Raw genomic sequence first — 18,265 nt, forward strand, 5'->3', positions numbered from 1 at the left:
GAGGGTGTCATCAAACCGTCAGACTCGGAGTATGCGAGTCCGATAGTGGTAGTCCGAAAGAAAGATGGCTCCATCAGGGTTTGCGTCGATTTTCGTGAGCTTAACGAACTCATTGAGTGTCCACATTTTCCGTTGCCTTTAATTGAAGACGTTTTAGACGCGTTGCAGGGCACCCAGCTTTTTACGACGATAGATCTTTTTTATTTGTTGAAATTACAATCAATTCTCGCGTTGAGAATTTTCAGTAATTTTTCTGGCGTGGCGCTGTGACATGGCTGTTTATTTACAATAAGTTAATACTTATTATAGATAGGTATAATTTATAAGTATTATAAGTAAGTGCATATGCTTAATTTGGATAACTAAATGAATCTAGCGTTTAGGTCTAGCGGGTAGTGCCTCTTCAGCCTGCGAATCTGGTCCGTCGTATCAAGTAGTCCAGTGATTAGGGGGTTTCGGTGTTTGTTGACTCTTTTGCTATATCTGTCGCTATATTTTGCTATTTCTTCTTTGACTGTGGGTATCTTGAGGTCGCGATGGATGGTTTCATTGGTAACATACCAAGGTGCGTCTATTAAGGATCTTAGCGTTTTCGATTGGAAGCGTTGTAGTATTTCGATGTTGGAGTTACTTGCTGTTCCCCATAGTTGGATTCCGTAGGTCCAGACAGGTTTTATTACGGTCTTGTAGAGGGTAATTTTATTCTGTATGTTTAGTTTGGAGCGTCGGCCCGTGAGCCAATAGAGTTTTTTTAGTTTGTCCTTTAGTTGCTTCGTTTTATCTGAGATGTGTTTCTTCCACGTTAGTCTCCTGTCCAGGGTCATGCCCAGGTATCGGACTGAGTCCCTACTAGGAACTGTTGCATTGTTGATGGTGACCTGGGGGCAGGTTTGTTTTCGGAGCGTGAAGGTTACATGTGAGGATTTCTTTTCGTTAATTTTGAAGCCCCATTTATGAAACCACTTTTCCATGGAGTCGAGACTTCGCTGGAGAGTGGATGAGGTTATTACCGGGTCTGCGTGGGTAGCTAATAGCGCTGTGTCGTCTGCAAATGTCGCTATTGTTATATCGTTTGATATAGGTAGGTCGGCAGTGTAGATGGAGTACAGTAGGAGGACACTACCGAGGACACTACCTTGAGGTATGCCGGATTCTATTGGGAATGTTGCGGAAGTGGCGTCTAGGCATTTAACCATGAATTGTCTATTGGTTAGGTAGGATTTTAGGATGGAGTAGTAGGGGTGAGGTAGGATCTTTTTAAGCTTGTATAGTAGCCCTTCATGCCATACTTTGTCGAATGCCTGTTGGATGTCTAGGAAAACCGCTGAGCAATATTTTTTCTTTTCGAGTGTTTGGCTGAGACGATAGATCTAAAAAATGGGTTTTTTCACGTAAGTCTAGACAAAGATAGCCAGAAGTATACCTCTTTTGTTACGCCAACGAAGATCTATAAAGAACTGATGGACAAGGGTATTGTCATCGTGTACATGGACGATATCATTATCCTTGCGAAGAATTTAGAGGAGGCATGGGAACGCTTGCAAATGGTCGTAGAATCAACTAGGCAGTATGGGCTAGTCATAAATTGGAAGAAATGTCGTTTTATGCAGAGGGAAACCGAGTATTTGGGACACATAGTCTCGGGAAACACCATAAAGCCGTCCGCTCATGAAACCAAGGCCGTTGCAAACTTTCCCAAGCCAACATCGGTTAGAAAAGTCCAGAGTTTCTTGGGGCTTACGGGATATTTCCGAAAATTCATTAGAGGTTACGCGAAGATTGCCAAACCCTTAACCGATCTGTTGAAAAAGGAGATAGACTTCAGGTTCGGGGATCGGGAATCAGAAGCTTTCGAAACCTTGAAAGCAGCGCTTACCAGCGGGCCTGTGTTAACACTTTATAGAGTAGGCGCAGAGACCGAGTTGCATACGGACGCGTCCGCAGAAGGTTACGGAGCAATATTAATGCAACTAGATCTAAACGACGGAAAATTCCATCCGGTCTACTTTGCCAGTGGAAAAACAACTCCCGCGGAAGCGAAGTACACCAGCTACGAACTAGAGGTGCCAGCAATAGTAAAAGCGTTGAAAAGGTTCAGGGTATATCTGTTAGGTGTGCCGTTTACTATTGTTACGGATTGTCAAGCATTCGCCATGACGATGAGAAAGAAAGACTTGTGTGTGCGTGTGGCTAGATGGGCCTTGTTACCGGGCGAGTTTAAGTATCAAGTGTATCATCGGCCGGGGAAAAGTATGCAGCATGTAGATGCTCTGAGTGGGAACTCCCTGCCGAGCACTATGTATGTAACGGAGAGTGAAGACGGGCTGATTGCACGGTCGAGAAGGGCACAGAACAAGGACACTGAAGTCCGTAGGATTTTGGACGCCGCAACGTGCAGTCAGGCCGATGGGTATCTAATAAGAAACAATATTTTGTATAAGGAGTGTAAGGACGATGTGCTAATAGTAGTACCGAAGGCGATGCAGATTCAAGTAGTCAGGCAAGCGCACGAGCGTGGGCATTTCGGGGTCACCAAAACAGAAGCTATGGTCAAGAAGGACTTCTGGTTCAAGGGGCTACGCGAAAAGGTCGAACACGTGGTATCCAACTGTCTTGACTGTATCCTAGCCGAACGAAAATTAGGTAAGCAAGAGGAGAATCTGCGAAATTACAAGAAAAGAAGAAAGAGTGCGAAGCAGTACCTAAGGGGGGACCTTGTCGCCATAAAGAGAACACAGTCCTCAGGGTTAAAACTCGGGGGCAGATTTTTGGTTCCGTACCGGGTAGTGCGAGCCATGCGGAATGACCGCTACACTGTGGAGAAAGTAGGGGAGCATGAGGGACCCGCGCACACCTCGACGACTGCCGATTTCATGAAGCCTTGGGTCCTGAACGCCGAAGATGACGCATCCGACGATGGCGAGAATGAACACAACATCTGAGGGCAGATGTTACTGCAGGATGGCCGAGTGTAGTATCGGGGAGAAGGGCCTAAGAAACGTCGAGCCAACTATAGACAATGAGCCTACCATCATTACTTGTCCTTACTCTAAGAATCCATCAGTTACTACATATATTTAGTTTCAGATATAGATATTTCAATTCGAATTAGTATTTTTTGTCATGTCCGTATTTCCCTGAAAATGAAGCCTTACACGAAAGAATTTTATTGTACATTTTTCGCGTATTTTTTACATATTTCCATACGTAGAATAAACCTCCTTTCAATTGTCAACTTTTGCCTAGTCAGTAACTAAATAAATCACATATATCGAAAGAATTTCCAAAGTCAATTCTCTCGAGAATTAAGCTGCGAGCAAAAAATTTTATTTTATATCTTTTCATTTTTTCGTGAGGAATCGTCTCATACTTGCTTGTACATGTTATTCGGCCGCACTCTGTATCGCAATCTGTACAGTACAGTAGCAATGTGTAAGTGGTAGGAGATGTGTTGGAAAGACTTAATGGAATAAATATTATTATTATTAATGGAATTTGTCTTACTAATTATAAAGAGTTACAATGAAAGCAATATCTTGTTAGAGGGAAGTGTTTCTCATTTTTATTCAATTCATATTTAACCTTTAGTTGTTGACAATGTATCATTTGTTTATTATAATTACGATTTCCTTTTGTGTGTACAAGTTATTATGTTTACAATGCCATAGAAGCTTCAAATGTACAAAATTAAAAAATTTGCACATCGTCAAACGGATATGATTTCATATCCATATATTTAAATCATATTCTTTACAAAAATGTAAAGAGGGAATCTTTAATTTTGGAAATAATTTCACGACATTAATGTAAAACACACTGCAACATAATATATTCGATTAATTTTTATGATTAACCTTTTAGTTAAAATATACAGGGTGGTTGGTAACTGGTGATTCTACGCAAAAAAAGAAGTCGAAAATATAGAATAAAAATTTTTCGTTTGAGACTTTGTTTTCAAGAAAATCGACTTTGAATACCGGCTTGATAGAACTCACTGTAGATCGTTGTCTCGATGGAAAAATTAAAAAAAGGAATTTTTATTCTATATTTTCGACTTCCTTTTTCGCGTAGAATCACCCCCTTTCCGCTTGTACCACCAGTTACCACCCTGTATATGAAGACTGAATGTTACTTATGAAATTTTTTCATAAAAGATTTTTATTCTTGTTTCATCAACAATTATAGTGCGTCACCTGAACGGTTCGTTCAGTAAATTTGCAATTCACGTAATCGTTATTGAAAACAATTTCGCATCACATTAAAGACGCATAAGTAATAAGATAGAGGAAATGCGAATTACCCTAATCGTAAAGTGTGATATATGCCTAACAGCTTCTAGTTTGAATAAATACGAGCATTATAAAAACGACCAATCATTAGCAATCTAGAATGAAGAGAAGTTAATTAAACGATAGAAAGTGAATATACTTGGAAAGATTTATAATATAAATTGTTGTCTCGTCGAATCGCAAACTGAAGCTGAAGTTTTCTGAAGATAAGGAAAATCATTCAGACTGATTATGAAATTGTGTAATATAATTTCATTGGAGATAATTACTACATATGTATGTCAACACGATGAAAAAGAAAATGAAGTCTTAATATAAAAATTTGCTTCGCCCTTTAAATATAATAACAAATACTTTATTTTCAATATTTTTCTACATTTCCCCTTAAAGGTATAAATATCTGCGATTTAATAACTACGTTTAATAGAATATCGATCGTAGGAATATTATGAACTAGGAAAGTTTAGGAAAGTTTTTTAAAATTTCGCAAATGAACTTTCAATCTTTCTTATTGATGCAGTTCACGAACAAGCTTTATAAATAAACGTTTATGGGACGCACCGATTCTTTTCATCGGTCGAATCGATACCATCAATTCTATCGATTTGCTGTCATCGTGGGGTAAATACTATTATCGACGCATCATTGTCTTCGTTCACGGGTTTTCAGTACAAACGTCAATAATACACCTGCCGTGCTGATTTTTTCAAACACGGTAACCCGATTCCTTTATTACCATCTTCTTCCTCAGGAAATCATTTTGTAATCTTTATAAACAGCCACACATACTTTCGTTTTCAACAAACTTTGTTTAGAATCCGTCAAATTTAATCAGAAAACCTAACACAAACCTTATCGAATTGAACTTATATAACTCGACAAGATGGATAAAAATAATATTTTAACTGTTTCCTTTTTAAAACAATACAAGGGAAAAAACGAAGATCTTTTCACAGCTCAAGGAAAATTCGATTCTGATACGGTTGAAGACGATTACAGAGGTGAAAATCGGAATGGAAGCCATTTACAACTTTATATTCGATGTGGCTCTTAGAGAAAAGTGCATGGTTCGTTAAATTATGGGAAATTCTTCCTTCAAACGTAGTGCCTCGTATTCAAAAGTGACTGTCTGAAGGCATCCTTTCCTCGAGCAAACTTCAAAATTGTCTAGAATTCTTTAAAATTCGTGTTATATCGAAGAAAGTGGAGCGTTACGTTTCCAACATAATTTTCACTTCGATTGTAATCTTCGACCGTCTTTCGTTTCCCCGGGGGGCGATGTCTAACAACGATACGGGACACCATCCATTTAATTAATACGCTCGAAGTGATGTAAAAAACAGAACGTTTTCTCGATCTCTATATGGAAGGTAATTTTTACCGCATGCGTTGAAGGTAAGGACGAGAGGACTGCGTTGAGATGATTCTCAGTCTACATTCGATCGCTGTCTGGGGCGTTTCGTGTTTCGTACAGGTATCGATGGACTTAATGCAAGTAGCCGCTTTTTTATCTTACGTAACATCTTTCTAGAGCAAATTAATGCATCGAATGAAGTGAATAAACGAATGAAAATATCATTAAGACAGGAATTTATTTATCTATGATAATTCGAAGTCTCGTTTGACGCGTAAAAGTGCTACTTGCTGACGTTCGATTGCAACGACCGAGGTCGTTTCTAGTGATTTTAACTCTCCTGAAAGGTATCTTATGTGAAATGTTTTAAAGATTTTTCTATCAAACGAGTATACATCCCTAATAAAAAATTGAATTTTCTTATTAGACGAATAGTTGTAATTACGTATCTCCATATTTCAAGAGGGAAATGTTGTTGTATTATTTCCACGAGTTTCTTCAGTAGATTAATCAACGTCAATGGAAACAGCACCGTCGATTCTTATAATTATTCACAATTAAAGAGTCTCGTACGAGATCCATAGCTCGATAGAAATAAAGAAGATTCTTTAAAACTTATCCATAGTTCTATTTCCCTTCGAACTTTATACAAAAATGAAAGTAGAACTTTTCCTGGCGGCGACGTTACACATGGTCACGAGCACTTGCATCTTACCCTCGCCGTTGATATTGCAATTGATCTTGGAATTTGCTAAATGGAAAGATTGGGACCAAGTAGTACTATTCCAGGATTTAACTTCTTTTGGTGAGTACGATCAAATCTTTGTGTACTTTTCTCCGGCCTCAAATAAAAAGACACTTATCGTATGTTTCTCTCGCAATGTATTACTTAGATTAATTAGATCTTACAGATCTGTATTAATCACGTATAGCGACTCTTCTCGTTTCCAAATGTTTTCAAGAATTTATAACATAACGTTCCTGGCGATTAAACGGAGGTCGCAAAAGCGCGACCTTCGTAATATTATTCAATTTCCCTATTTCCTCGCTTCGACGTAGTATTTCCTACTTTACGCGTTTTCCTTTTATTTTAGATTGCGTCTTTACTTACACAAGACCTTTGATCGCGTGTCTCTCCGACGAGGGAATCGCCGTGTCGATTCAATCGGCTGCCAACCCGAACATACCTGACGTCCTAGTGATCCAGAAGCATCGAATCGGATCGATCGTTCTACTGGATGGGCTTAATCTCACTTCCCCTGATAATATTCTTCATGTGGTGAGGAGAGGCTACGTCGTAACACGTTATATGGAATGTACTTTTTAACACATTCGCTACGGCACGTCACGTACTTTAAGAGCCAGTTTCATATTCCTGTGAAGGAAACTGTCTTTGAATTTTCGTCAAGAAAAATAGATAAACTCTCATTTGCCTTTATCGGAGATGCCTCTGTACGGTATCTACACAGTGATAGACTTTTTGTTTACAAAGGAGTTTATTGAGTCCAGAAAATACAGATTTTAAGTACATTATTCGCAATAAACATGAATTTTTGTAATGGTATGTTAGGCAAAGTACGACGTAGCCATGCTGTGTTATGTGTCGGCGCTTTACATTTTTCGTTGTATGATGCAGTTTTTGGGTTTAAGTCTCTGGGGAGCGGAGCTTTTTTTATGTATTTTTTTTTTTTTATTTTTTTCTGTCCTGAAAAACTTGGTCGCAAAACAGGACGCTTCGGTCACACAGTGACAGACTGCATAGACTCGTATGATGATGTTGGAACACGTTTCTTTTCTTAAATAACTTTTTAACTATTCAACATTCACCGAAATGCGATTAGTTCTCTGCTATAGCAGCGCATTTTTATTGCTAGAAATGTTTCGTATATCGAAAGGAGCACGTTTCACCGATTTCAATGATCTTCGAATAGGTCGTCAGGGTCAGAATTTCGATAAATTTCGTTTATGCATGTAATGGGCGCTCGACATCAGTTTCCGAGATATTCATGAAAATATTTTGCACGCATACGGTAATAAAGTGTTTAAACGACAAGAAATATTTATAGCAAAGACATAATACTTAATCGATTTTGCGGACGAATAGTGAATAATTCATTGTAGTGGTCCATGCGGTTATAAACAATCAATTAGTTAAATAGATAGAAAAATGTATTTAGCTATTGGATAATTAAAAATTTATGATCTGCACACAAGAAGCATTTGATAGGAAGGAAGACATATCAATAGCTTAATAATATCTACTTGTCTTCGATTTTATTCATTCGTTTATTCGGTACCACGATCTTTCCCTATTACTCACTCGACATACTACATGTTAGTTAATTAATCTACATATCTGACGCATAATACATCGGTTATGTTATGGTTTCCTGAATAACTAATTACCGTTTCGTGTAAAATTATCCTGTATCTTTCACAATAATTGCTACATTTATTATCAGACAAGAGATATGGTATCGCATGACAATATCATTTGCAATTAGCTGCAGTTGGAGTAAAGTCACATGATAAAGTATGAAAAATATCATTGGTTTAATTTCGTAATTATTATTGCTCCAAGTTGTTCTTTCTCTCTCATAAGTCGGCCGTCTTGCTTCAAGCTCGGTAATTAACTATTCTTAATGAAAATTTCATTGCAGGCGTCGCAGAAATTTCAGTTTAATTATTACGTGTCTTGGCTGATGATAACCATGAGAAACACGGATGCGACGATCGATACCGTACTTCGACACTTGAATATCGGTATCGATAGTGACGTGATCGTTGCAACGCCTTCGTCGACGTACGAAGTGATTCAGAAAATGTCTCGAACGTACTGGAACAGGTAGATTATATTCGTCGAACAATGCATCTAGCATGTTCATTGATTATCGATCGTCTGAATAAGGAACGTGGTAAATGTCACGTTCATGTCACGTTCTCATGGTTCCGAGATAATTTAAACGACGGAGAAAAAAATTCGGAAAAAAGTGGAGCAGACTTGTTAAGATAAATCTAAAAATATGAATAATCGAAAACAACTAGTCCACCGTATAGATTATACCTATACATCGTTAAGTATTGAAAGATTTTCGAACATTGTGACTCTCTTATCGAGAATTTAACGCTCGAAACGAATCATTTAAGATTTATTGTGTCGTTTATGCAAAACTCAAAGTTCGCTGGTAAATTTCTCTTTATCGCTATCCTTAGCCTTGGATGGAATTCGAGAGAACACAAATGCGAAGATTATCGTGGATATTGTTAAATTATGGTTACGCTAAATCGACGTGCGTTACGAAAAGTATTACGTCTTACTTGCCATACGAAGAGTAAGTCAATCTATCACGAGAAGAAACGCCGTTCAATGTTCCTGCCGATAATAAACACGTTTCGAGCATATGACGATAACAAACATGATTCGCGTTTCATCACGAGTAGTAGTTTGTCTCAAACGCTTCAGCGGAAAGTAACACGTTTCATTTATTTCGTGAACAGTAGGATATTGCATTGTAGTTTCCAAACAACTCACGTTCATCTTCTGTGGCTACCAGTTGTCTTCATTATCGTTTATTACTGGTTTATTCAGTTTTGAAAATTTCGATGATCCCACGTATACTCGTATTAAACTACATTGTGAGAAGAAATTAAAATACACGGCAAAGTGGATGCGATACTAAAATTGAATTATCGTCTGATAAATTACTGATACACGTCTGATAAATTATCATAATTCAATTACCTAAAAGAAGATTTGTTGGCGATGGTGTCTAAATGGAAGATATATTCAACTTCATAATGATATTGTTAGTTGAATAAATTAGTTTATACCAATTTATGCTTTTTTACTCATGATGCACTTGTATCATTAGGCACATTTATTTGTATAATAAAATATATATAATATAAAAAATAAAGAAGCCTTTATACTTTCGTTTTTGCAGTAGAATCCTAGATAATCCATGTTTTTCGCGATTAAAGGCAAACCGTGCTATTTTTCGCAGAAAAGTTTCGAAATATGCTATATTTTATTGCAAGAAAGCATAACGTGCTATCGGAGCGCTAGTCCTCGCAAGATGGACGAAAGTACTATTTTTCGTAACGCACGTGGTAATTATGGTGTGACCCCTGATATTTCGCGAATATACCATAAATATGGACTTGTATCAACTCTCTTCAGTCAGTTTTAATTCTAAACTGTCACATCATGCTTATCAAAATTTTAAAGTCCATGCTCATAATTCTATTTAATTTAAAACCTAATTTCTCCATTTTCAATGGTAATTTTATCGTTACCATTCATCAACGTAATGAATAATTAATTACCATCGAGAACGAGGATACAAACTTTTAGAATTCAAGTTGTATTCGTTTTCGTTGCTCGTCATTCATTCATATATAATTACAATTAACCGATCTTTGCTATTATCTTCTCCATGTTTCTATCGTGTCTTTTAGAACGTGCGTATCTCTGCAACGCTACGGGACAAGCTTCAAGTTCAGGGAGCCACCGGTCAAACGGTTCGACGAGAACGCGTCCCTTAATTTAAATTACGCGGTACTCGAGAATAAAACAGTGCTCTACCACTTCGTCCACGTATATAAAATCCGATATTCGGACAATACCAGTCTAGTGACAAATTTCCTTGGATCTTGGTATTTGGACTCGTGGTCATTGAATAATCCAATTAGCGTGAAATTGAGAAACGAGTTCAAAGGGCAACCGATCATCTTTGGCGTTCTCAATGGAACCATTGATGGGCAAATGGATGTAAACGAGGAGGAGACGAACGACATCGCACCTTTTCTCGATTTCGCCAAATTCGTTGCTAGCAGCGTGAACGCCAGGTATTAGAATAAGATAATATATGAGTTGACGAAACGGTTCGCAATGGCTACAAGCATGCAAATTTTCTTTAGATCGTTGAATTTGTATATGGATTGTAGGCGAGGGATAAGTTACAGAGTGGCAATGGATCCGATAAAGAACAATATTTGGGAATTCAATGGAAGATATGTATTCGTAGTTATACAGTAGATAAATTTTGAATGTCAAGGGGATAGTTTAGAGTACTGTGGAAGCTATAGATTATGGATTTCCATTAAATATATGTCCAGACTTTTTTGATAAAATTGATATTGACTTTTCTCGAGATAAAAATACTGTTATATTTGCCTAATTGTTTTTATCGTAATTAATCGGTCGAATTAATTGATCGAATATGATCATTTATATACAATATAATGTATTTAGGTGTATATAAAATTTGTTAGTATTAATCATGCAACATAGTACCGTACTTCAAATGTGGTAACGTATGATAGTTTAAAAGAGGTGGGAATCATTAAATCATAGAACTCAATTGATATCGATAAAATGACTTTTCGTTTAATTTGCGCAGTTTTGTGCGTTAACAGTGAATTATTTATGAGCCAGATAAATCGTTAATATTTTCCTCTGATGAATATTAAGTCGTATCTTGAATGACTAATTTTCTAAGTGAATCATGCACTTTGTTACTTTTGTATTTACTTACGTACTTCGCATTTCCTCTTTAATAGAGCTTTTCCTTTTGAATCTGTCTTACATATATTATATTATATTACAGTTTTATTTATATTTTTATATAATTGTAATTGAATTCTAATTTCTGCATTCGCATAAATCAACCTCTGGATCGATGTTAATTAAATATTTCTCCGTAATTAAACTTAATAATTTAGTAACTTAATATTTTTCCGTAATTAAACCTAACGAATATCATTCTTCGAATAGATCATGACTTCATCGAAATCTACTAATAGATTCATTGACCGCGGCACAAGGCCTTTTAAAATTTCTAACTGCGTGTTAAATAGTATCGTCCATAAATCTAACAAATTATGCAATTTTATGTATATATGTATATATCAAATATCTATCGGTTACATCATAACACGATACACTATACATCATAACACATGATACATTATAATATCAATTGAAAAGACAAATGCGAGTTAAACGTTCATAAATTTTCTCTGAAAATGATAATTAATTATGATTTAAATAATAAGTAATTTACCGGATTATTGAAATCATTTTTTACACACTTGGATCCGCAGAAATACATCAATACGTAAAGTGTAAAGACGTCTGCATTGAAAATAGTCATACGATGACGACGATAAAGTCGTATGTTACAGTGTACAAAATCCAACGTCCAGTTTCTCAACGTTCGTGTAACCGTTATCACGATATGACAGATGAAAATGGCACTGAAGTTTTGATATTGTTATTTTGTTAACGAGCATGCATGATTTCAGCCCTTTTTATTCCGTCCTGCTCTGGTTATCGATTTTCCCGTTGATCATATGAAAATTGTTATTCCGTTGTAATTTTTAATTTCTCGTTCAATTTTTTTTTTTTTTTGGCAAATCTCGGTGTTTCTATAAATTAATATAACGCTTTTTTAATATTGGTTTCTGCGAACATTTCTGATATTTCAACTTAGCGGAGTTTTGCGGTTTCTTTCTTTGCGAGATTAGCCACATTTCGAGTTAAGTGATTCATAATTTTAAAGCAGAGGTCTATAGCTTTTTATGTCTCTCCGAAAACGGCATGGTTTATATTTGACGAAAATAGTGACACGCGTCTTGATCGGTCGTTTTTGTTGTAATTTTCTATTTCAAGTTTTAGACAATTTTTAATTATTTTTAACGATCCATCAGTTATTCTCGTAATTTATCGTTACGTTCCCGCAGTTCTTCATATCGATTACTCTTTTTCTGCAAAGTGCAAAGCAGTTATTAATTGGACTATGAACAGCAATGTAATTTATAAGTGTTGATAGAATTTATCGGATTTGTTCCTTAACATTAAATATTTTATGTTTATATATGCAGGCTGACTTGCAAATCATGGATATACAATGCAAGCAATCTTCATTCACCAGAAAATATTTCGATTAAAAATTAAATGGTTTCGAAAATGATATAACTTGATGTTAATAGATTTCGCGTAGATAGAAACGTAGAGGATCTGTAAATATCGGTCTTAATTTTCTTAATATGTTTATATATTTTTTAATATGTTAATCGATCCATCTTGGTATCTTCTGTAAAAAGTTATTAACCTACTTATGTCGAAAAACCATTAGTTTAGTAGATATTTGAATTTTTGTTTCGTAAAATCTGTCATATCAAAGACAAGGAAAAATGTAAGACACTGCTCTTGTATTTGTTTTCTTTGTTTTTCATGCGAATAGGATACGGTAGGGCGAGTTCATTGCTCACGACCAATGTGAACCACGCACGATATCATTCTCGTAACGAGCAAATGAGGATTTATATATTTCTTGTGTTATGTTCTAAGACGCGACTCGAAATTCTGGGAGAGCTTGTGGCGATTGTAGAAGGTAGAAACGAAGAAAGAAGGAGTCTAAGTTACCGGTAAAAACAAACCATATACGAAAAAAGAAGGCAAGACTAACAATATAGCAATTTATTTTACAGTAGACGCCTCATGGGTCTGCCAAGCATTGCCTGTATACAATCTTAGGACATAATACTTGTTTCAAATTCTATCACACGAAGAATACATAGATATACAGGGTGGTTGGTAACTGGTGGTACAAGCGAAAAGGGGGTGATTCTACGCGAAAAAAGAAGTCGAAAATATAGAATAAACATTTTTCGTTTGTGGGTTTGTTTTCGAAAAAATCGACTTTGAATTTTTGCTCGGTACGCGTGCACTTTATCGCGTCTCGTTATAACGGGTCTCACTGTAGATCGTTATCTCGATGGAAAAATAAAAAAAAAAATTTTTTAAAATTGGAATTTTATATTTTCGACTTCCTTTTTCGCGTAGAATCGCCCCCTTCCCGCTTGTACCACCAGTTACCAACCACCCTGTATATCAATCAACATGTAATGTGTACATATAATTGTATTGTACATATAAAAAAAGGTTGAAATAATGTAGATAACATTTCTAGAATTTGCCCCTCTAATTTTATGCTACACGCACAATTTTTTAAATATACAGATAAATATTAAATATACGAAACATACTACGAAGTTATAGTTACCACTTGGATTGAGCCGGCGTTTGGCACAGCGAAAAGTTTGGGGTGAATGACTGGATTATAAAAGTTGGGGAAGGATAAGTCATTAATTTATGAAAGATACATAAACGTTCAACAATGTCTTTATTGTTCATTCAATTCATATTCTAATGCCAAAATAAGTATAATTCTGACGCAGAAGCAAACACGTGGAATATTGACAAGTCGCTATATAAATATGTATGAAATCGTATCAGGAAAATAACTCCTTCGCAGTTTTTTTGTTGTTTTTTTCGCAATCCGGGCAAAAAATTCAGATGAATAATTTTTTAACATAGCCTGCAATATTTTTAGAGTTTATTTTTTATCATTTTGCGATTAAAATGAAATAGATAAATAACTAATAAAATGTCATATTTTCAGCATAGAGCTGGTGCCACACGAGAAGTTGGGTACTTTGAATAATAAAGTGTGGAATAACCTCCTCGGAGATGTCGTCACTGGTTATGTGGACATTGGTTTAGGATATATTACCGTCAATAAAGAACGACAAGCTGAAATGTCGTTTAGTCATCCCCTAATTCGTTACATGTGAGAAAATATATCATAATATCTAAATCATCCGATAACAGTGACCAACAGATTTTTCGAGAACGTACAGGGTGTCTCCTAGGTTTATAAATTTTGCTGTAGCCTTTTACTATTAAAAGTACGAAAGCTTGATATGGACGAAGGTTCTTGAAAGTTTTGTTATAAAGCAGCAACAAAAATATATAATTCGAGGGAAATGTTAAAAGGAAGGTTTTATTATAATATAATTTATGTGTCAATATAAGTTGCTGAATTAATCTTTGATTTGTCGAATAAATTGATACTACGGTATATAGTATATCGATATTATAGGAAGAAAGGTGGGACAACACTTCGAACAATAACCAAATGTAACAATATATGCGAGCATCTACATAAACAACTTGGTGAATTCTGCTTGATAAATTTAAAGTTGCTTTAGTTGCTGATGTATCAAGCGAAAAAATTTAAAGTCACTTCACCTTTGGTCGCCTATTATTAGATACCAAGAATTTTAGTAAAAATGTAATTTATTCAATATATTTCTTCAAATGAAAAATAAACGAAACCGTACCATTCATTCATATTATGTACATAATTTCAAGAAAGATGAGAATGGATCGCGCGATTATATAATGCAAAAAACTAATGCACTGTGATTGGCTGATAAATTTATGTTTAGCAATGTATAACATCGCATGTAGTTTGATCTGTAATATTAGCTTGTTTCGTTTTCTTCAAGTTAAAAGTTATTATCTGTTTACCACTTTTATTTTGTCCATTATCTTACGATGAACTACCCGTCTAATTAATAAAAACGTTAGTTTCTTCGTCTCTTGTAAATATTCACAGAAACTAATTAATGTAAAGAAAATAAACCTCCGTTTATGCTTCATATTTTTCTAGTGAATTTTAAGTGAGATATTTATCAGTTCTATCTTGTTTTTGTCCATAGAACACGTAAACAAGATTTTATATGGAAACCTATGGGGCAAGCTGTATAATGAAATATATTGTTGATCAGGCGAATGACCTATGCTCTGTACGATGAATATTTTTACACAGGAGGAATGTTTACTATCATCCACTGGAAACTGGTACCATGAGGGACATATTTCGCCAACCGTTTAATAACTGTTTACTGAGTTGTGTCGCATCTACTTATTTCGCCATACTAGTAGCGATGGGGTTGATCATTTACGCAGCGAAAACTGTTTTACACAATGAAGAAGCTAAACGCGTTGGAATAGGGGAGGCTGCGCTTTGGTGCATCAGCATAATGTGCATGCAAGGTTATATCCCTTGAATTTCTTCAAAAGGGCAATCAGGAATTTCTTAAAAGAGTAATTTATCAATGTTTAGTTAACAATTTTTACTAACACGTTTACACGCATACATAGTGACGAGCGGTGATCCCACTAAATTTTCATATTTGTTAGTCGAGTATTCAAATTTCTTTTTGCGTATCTGCAAGTTATTGTATAATACATATATTATGGAGAATTTCGTTTGTTGTCCTACAAATTGTTTTGCATGGATGAATTCGTTGATAAGAATAAATAGAGAATTAATTATTAAAGGATATCTTAGAAGGTTATCAAAGAATAAAACGAAAAGAATAAAAACTGTTACAAATATTGTTATGCTTGCAAGTCATTTGACTCGGAACACACTAGTTGAAAGCTAATCCGTACAGATAGTTCTCTGACTTCTACAGTGACATGTTTTTGAATGTTCATATAATCACGTAAGCTACAAGTTTGTAGGAAGAAAGAAGGGATAAAGTAAGACGTCGTAACGTTTGTCGTCTCAATGATTGTTTCATTCTTAAGAATCGATTCATTTTAATTAATTTTTCGTGAATTTAACGAATTCCAATTGCAGGTACTCCATGGACACCACGAAATCCATCAGGAAAGACAATATTATTATTCAGTCTAATGTTCGCCTTAGTAACGTACAATGCTTATGCTGGTTTCATCACTTCGATCTTATCGGTGCAGGCTAGTGGTATCAAATCTATTACCGATATTTTGTCGAACAATTTCAAATTGGGATACAGCATCACCGATGATGAATACATTAGAGTAAGTTTATTAAAAGAACAAATAAAAATGTAATATATCAAATTTTTCACCATCGAGATATTCTCCTCTTTGTTTCACAGAACGTGAATGATAGTAATCTTCGACAGTTGTATATAAGAGCGTATAACAATCGGGAATCTAAATTGGACACTACTTCTGGTCTTACAAAGGCCGTGAAAGGCCATTATGGCTTCTTCGTAAGTGCAACTCTCGCACGACGCGCCCTCAGGTCCACACTGATTCAAGAACGATGTACTCTAAAAGAATTGCCTCTTCCACAAACATTCACAATAGTGGCTCTACCAATGGCTAATTCTTGTCCTTATAAAAAAATTATTAATTTAAAGTACGTGAAATATTAAAAGGATATCGTATTTGAATTTTAGAGGGAGAATGAGAATCGTTAGACTTAGACTTATATTTTATTTATTTTCTATTCTTTCTTAAAATCGAGGGGCTCGGAGGAAAAGTACGAATAAGAAATATCAAAGTTGGATAAACCGTCGGTGAAGCTAGAAGAACCTAAATTGAGAAATCTCGTCTGCTTCGATGAAGAGCATGTCACGACCAAATAAATGGAAGTGGTGATTTTAAAATATCTTATACGCCACTCTTCCATCAAGCCCCATAATTGTATTTTACTTATCGTCAACATTCTCATGTCTCATGTTTCTCATGTTCAGAAAGAAGAAAGAAAAGAACGAAAGAATTGATAAATGAATTTCACATAGAGCTTCTCGGTCAATGGAAACATTAATCAATCAAATATGTTTTTCAGCATTTTGAAAATACGAGAACGAGGCGTTCTGAACAGGATAACAGAACAAATGCTGCCAGAGATGCCTCGATGCAAATCGCCGACCACATTTCACAGTGCCAGGCTGGCCGATGTTTATTCCGCTTTCTTCATCTTGATCGCTGGAGGCGTATCGGCCGTTTCTATCGGGATCGTCGAGAGACTTTGGCACAAGAGACGACAAATGAAGGAAACGATCGTTCATGGAATGCGTCAACATCGCCTAATGCCCTCTCACTTGCCACATTTGCCACATTTACCTCGTTTCTCTCATTTCCCTCATTTATCGCATTTGCATTTCCGCGACGATCGTCGAAATGATTTTTCTCTCGATCGTGATTCGCGATCGAATTTAACGATAAACAACGAATGCGTAGCAGCGAATCCTTCCGATTCCACGCAAGAGTCGCGAGAACAAATTACACAAAGGAATTATAACCAGGAACGCTATGTGCGTTCGGATGAAGACATCAATCGACCTCGTTTCGAGCCGAAATTTTTCAACTGGAGAAGGCGTAGCAGTTTCAAGCGTACGAATTGGAGCCCGTTTTCGGGATTGCCAAGAACGAGGCTTGATAGAAGTCAGAAGAGTAGATCTAAGGATAACACGGTCTTTCCTTTTCATCAATGATAAGGAAGGATGTTATGTGTCAAGGAATTCACGAGAATTTAACCCCTTTCTTGAAAGTTTCATAATTTTAGTATCAATATATTAGGGCCTCGTTTCTGTTCGAAATCAACCGTGTAACTTTAATGCGCTTGATCAGTATTTAAATGGCTTCTGTGCGGCTGAAATTGTCGACGAAGAGGCGAGTTGTTTTGGCAAGAACGTAGAATTATCTGGATAGTCGATATACTATTGCTTCTTTGTAGACATTCTTAAGGTAGTATTTGTACAACGTTTCAAAACATAGGTTAATCTGGAAACTAAATATTTAATGTTGGTTTCGCATAAGTGTTTTTTCTGCTGTGTCCTTTAAGCTAGGTAAAAGAAATATTGATTATTCTGCATATTCTGTATGTATGTGCAATATAATTTCTTATTGCAATCTAATTGAGTCATAAATTATCATTTACTTCTAATGTTAATAATTTGTTTGTTTGGTAAAAAACACTGAATGACG

The 18,265-nt window shown here is 35.8% G+C and overlaps 1 protein-coding gene across 1 annotated transcript; it reads left to right on the plus strand.

Annotated features, from left to right (window-relative positions):
* Nucleotides 1-6,090: 6,090 nt before the first annotated feature.
* LOC117240366 lies at nucleotides 6,091-18,230 on the plus strand. The gene is made up of 9 exons (XM_033506376.1): nucleotides 6,091-6,448; nucleotides 6,738-6,922; nucleotides 8,304-8,488; nucleotides 10,102-10,491; nucleotides 14,112-14,279; nucleotides 15,324-15,550; nucleotides 16,143-16,345; nucleotides 16,426-16,691; nucleotides 17,124-18,230. Exons 1-9 carry the CDS (start codon nucleotides 6,298-6,300, stop codon nucleotides 17,770-17,772), a joined length of 2,424 nt encoding a protein of 807 aa, XP_033362267.1. The 5' UTR covers nucleotides 6,091-6,297; the 3' UTR covers nucleotides 17,773-18,230.
* Nucleotides 18,231-18,265: the final 35 nt, after the last annotated feature.

The sequence above is a fragment of the Bombus vosnesenskii genome, unplaced genomic scaffold (genome assembly GCF_011952255.1).
Source record: "Bombus vosnesenskii isolate JDL3184/JDL3185 unplaced genomic scaffold, Bvos_JDL3184-5_v1.1 scf7180000014621, whole genome shotgun sequence".
NCBI lineage: Eukaryota > Metazoa > Arthropoda > Insecta > Hymenoptera > Apidae > Bombus > Bombus vosnesenskii.

What these genes read in the sequence shown, in the direction of transcription:
- LOC117240366 (XM_033506376.1), top strand. Translation starts at nt 6,298, where the DNA reads ATGAAAGTAGAACTTTTCCTGGCGGCGACGTTACACATGGTCACGAGC. An exon ending in GCTAGCAGCGTGAACGCCAG is followed by an intron (nt 10,492 to 14,111) that starts GTATTAGAATAA and finishes TCATATTTTCAG; the next exon opens with CATAGAGCTGGTGCCACACG. An exon ending in CATCCCCTAATTCGTTACAT is followed by an intron (nt 14,280 to 15,323) that starts GTGAGAAAATAT and finishes ATTTTTACACAG; the next exon opens with GAGGAATGTTTACTATCATC.